Source organism: Eurypyga helias, unplaced genomic scaffold (assembly GCF_000690775.1).
Source record: "Eurypyga helias isolate BGI_N326 unplaced genomic scaffold, ASM69077v1 scaffold4632, whole genome shotgun sequence".
Lineage (NCBI taxonomy): Eukaryota > Metazoa > Chordata > Aves > Eurypygiformes > Eurypygidae > Eurypyga > Eurypyga helias.
In genome coordinates, this window is record NW_010233924.1 from 22,120 (window position 1) to 25,378 (window position 3,259).

The window sequence follows — 3,259 nt, forward strand, 5'->3', positions numbered from 1 at the left end:
CGGGTCAGGGTTTGGCAAAGGGCTTTTCTCAAGCATGACAGAGGCACTAAGCCCTCGCTGTCACCCAACTGCAATATTCTTGATATCACTTCAGCCACGAGAGATGAATTCACAGAGTGGCCTCCTCCTTCCTCAACCAGAGGTAAACAACGCTCCTGTATTTACTTTAAGGCACTCAATATATTTTTGTAATCTATCCCAATAATTAGGTGAACAACACTGCCGTTAGCCCCCGGAACAGGATTCCGGTGTCCTTCAAAACCATCCCAACTAATCCTATGAGTTACCAGCCTGACCAGCAGGCAAACACCTGGGCCCAGAGCAGCAGCCCCATGGGGGAAAGAGGCACAGGGAAAGCTTCGGAGTCGGCGCTGTTGGGCTGGGCGGGATGAACGGACAGAGCAACCTCAGTCTCGCTGAGGTTCAAGGAGAAGTGTGGCCTAAAAGGGGATGAAAAGCAGGCTCTGTGCTGAAGTCTGAGGTTGTTTGCTTTAGAATGGAGACAGAAATATTCCAGTAACACAGGAACAGAAAACCAGCCCTGGGGGAGAGGTAGTAGGTTGTCTGGTGCTCCCTGGTTACCAGGTTATGGGATTGCCGTTGGAGCTCCAGGCCGAGAATAGACACATGAAAAACATCATCAGGGAAGGGGAAAGCTGTGGTTCAAACTGGAATTTACTGCCATTTTTACTGTCTCACCAACAGCAAAGGCGAGTTCCCGTCCTCCTCCTCTTACAGACCGCTGTACTCAGAAACACCGCTGCTCTCACCTGCGTTTTGACGTTTTCCGGGTCCTCGGTTTGGCTCTCTCTCTTCAGGCTCGGCTTCCAGGCGTTCTCTGCCTTCTTCAGGTGCACGTCCTCCTTCACACACACAGTGATGATCTTCCGGGGCTCTCTCCTCTGGCCTGGCTGAGATCTCCTCGGTCCAACATTCAACAACTAGGACAAAAACAGTCCTTGTTACACCCCCTTTTCAACGCTCATCTCCGCACCACCACTCCGGGTGCACGCCAACACCCGCCGACGGCAACGCCGACCATCAGCGGCTCCTCCTGCGGCTGCTCGGACTCCCTCCGACCCGACACACCGTCCGGCCTGGTCAGAGGGAACACGAAGACACCAGACACGCTTCCCTCGGGCAGCTTGGCCCCCGACAGACAGGGGCCAGCGACCACTGCCTACGTGCATCGGTGATGCTCCAGCCGCTGCAGAAACCAACCCCGCTGGCTGACACAGCCTCTCAGAAGCCAGAAACCACCTAACAGAGGCACCAGCGCAGAGGGACATTTAAGGATCAAATCAGCCCTTATGGGCGTATTTCAAACGTGCCATCCCAAGCGATTAGATAACGACAAATTAGCAGCTCTACCAAAAACGTGAAGTTGCACTGGAGATGGCTTCAAACAGCGGGATTTTGAGATAGGCATTCTACCAAACACTCTGCACGGAGCATCGGTGCCGCTCGCACGCGGCGGAAACACGGACCCTAGCAGACGTGCCCCACGCTCTTTGTACTTGGCAGAGGAAAGGGAAACCCAGCGCTTTGTGTGAAGCGGCATCAAGCCCCCCTCTGCGACCCTGCGTAACACAGTGCTCTCCCAGGTCAAATCGGGCACGAAAACTGCCGAAACTGGGGGTTTTTCCATCAGCTGTACAAGTGATAAGCAAGCCACAAGGCACCCCCAAACTCCCTCATCACTGTCTGGGAGCTTCCCATTAAGGACCAGAGGTATAGAAACATAGAATCATAGAATCACAGAATGGTTTGGGTTGGAAGGGACCTTAAAGATCATCCAGTTCCAACCCCCTGCCATGGGCAGGGACACCTTCCACTAGACCAGCTTGCTCCAAGCCTCATCCAGCCTGCCCTTGGACACTCCCATGGATGTGGCATCCAGAGCTTCTCTGGGCAACCTGTCCCAGTGCCTCCCCACCCTCTCTGGGAAGAATTTCTTCCTGATATCTAATCTAAACCTCCCTGATTTCAATTTGTACCCGTTACCCCTTGTCCTATCACTACAGACCCTTGTAAAAAGCCCTCTCCCAGCACCCTTGTAGCCCCTTCAGGCACCGGAAGGTGCTATAAGGTCTCCCCAGAGCCTTCTCTTCTCCAGGCTGAACAAGCTCAATTCTCCCAGCCCATCCCCATAGCAGAGGGGCTCCAGCCCTCGGAGCATCTCCGTGGCTTCCTCTGGACTCGCTCCAAGTGGTCTATATCCTTCTGATGTTGAGGGCTCCACAGCTGGACGCAGCACTCCAGGTGGGGTCTCACCAGAGCAGAGTACAGGGGCAGAATCCCCTCCCTCGCCCCCCTGGCCACACTTCTCTGGATACAGCCCAGGATACGGTTGTATCACATGTTGTCAGGAGGTTATTCTCACTCTGCACTCCGTCGCGTTTCTGATCTCATTTATTAGAGATGCCCAATGTCTAATGCCAATGTAGAGCCGAGTGCAACAACTGAACCCCTTCAGCGAAGCCCGTTACCTGCCACCCAAGTCGTTAGTCTCTTCAGCGGGCAGCAGGCACCTCCCCACCAAAGATGGGCCACTGAGAACATCTGCGTTCAGCAAAGGGATTCAAGGAGCACCAGGGAAGCAAAGCCATCCCAGATATTCAAACAGCTTCCCTGAACACAGGACAGGCTCTGAGCTGGAGCCTCTCATCACCTGTCAGCCCCAAACCTGGTTTTGGCACAATTTCAAACAAAACCACCTTCAAGGCAGGAGTTTGTGTCTGCGACTCGAACTGCTTAGCTGTCAGGATGCGTGAGCCACGGTCGCCGAAAGCGAGCGAGCGTAACCCCCGGGGTTCTTGTTCGGGCTTCAGGACGCGGTAACGGCAGGGTAAGCCCCTGTTTTTCTCGTGCCCCGTAGGCTGAGTCGACAGCCAGCCAGGGGCTCCGTAGCGCGGGGGTTAGCCTGCTGCCCCACCGCCTACGACCCCCGGCGTTCAGATCCCGCTGGTAGGCACAGAAATAACCCCTCAGGCTCGTGCAAAGCGTTTCGGGCGCGTGCCGTGGTTGGAATGCAGCCCGAGTCAGGCGCCAGCGCCACGCGGCAGCGAGGACGGGGAGCCCCGACGACGCTTTGTGCGTCAGGTGCTCCCCTACAACAGTCACCAGTCCCTACGGCTCCGCTCCCGCCCTTGATCGCCGCCGGGACGGCGCAGCAAAGCCCGCCCTGCAGCCACCTCTGCGTGTAGGCACTTCCGCACAGTTCTGCTGCCCGGGTCTAACCCCGCTGCACACGCACGGC

The 3,259-nt window shown here is 56.1% G+C and overlaps 1 protein-coding gene across 1 annotated transcript in view; it reads right to left on the reverse strand.

The window, feature by feature from the left end:
• EIF4G3 (eukaryotic translation initiation factor 4 gamma, 3) overlaps positions 1-1,180 on the reverse strand; it is a gene marked incomplete at its 5' end in the record, with an annotated part of 22,773 nt that extends 21,593 nt beyond the window's left edge. Inside the window, 2 exons of the mRNA XM_010161853.1 lie at positions 771-941; positions 1,040-1,180. Of these exons, the coding sequence (XP_010160155.1) occupies positions 771-941; positions 1,040-1,180 (312 nt within the window). The remainder of the gene's footprint in view (positions 1-770; positions 942-1,039) is intronic.
• Positions 1,181-3,259: the final 2,079 nt, after the last annotated feature.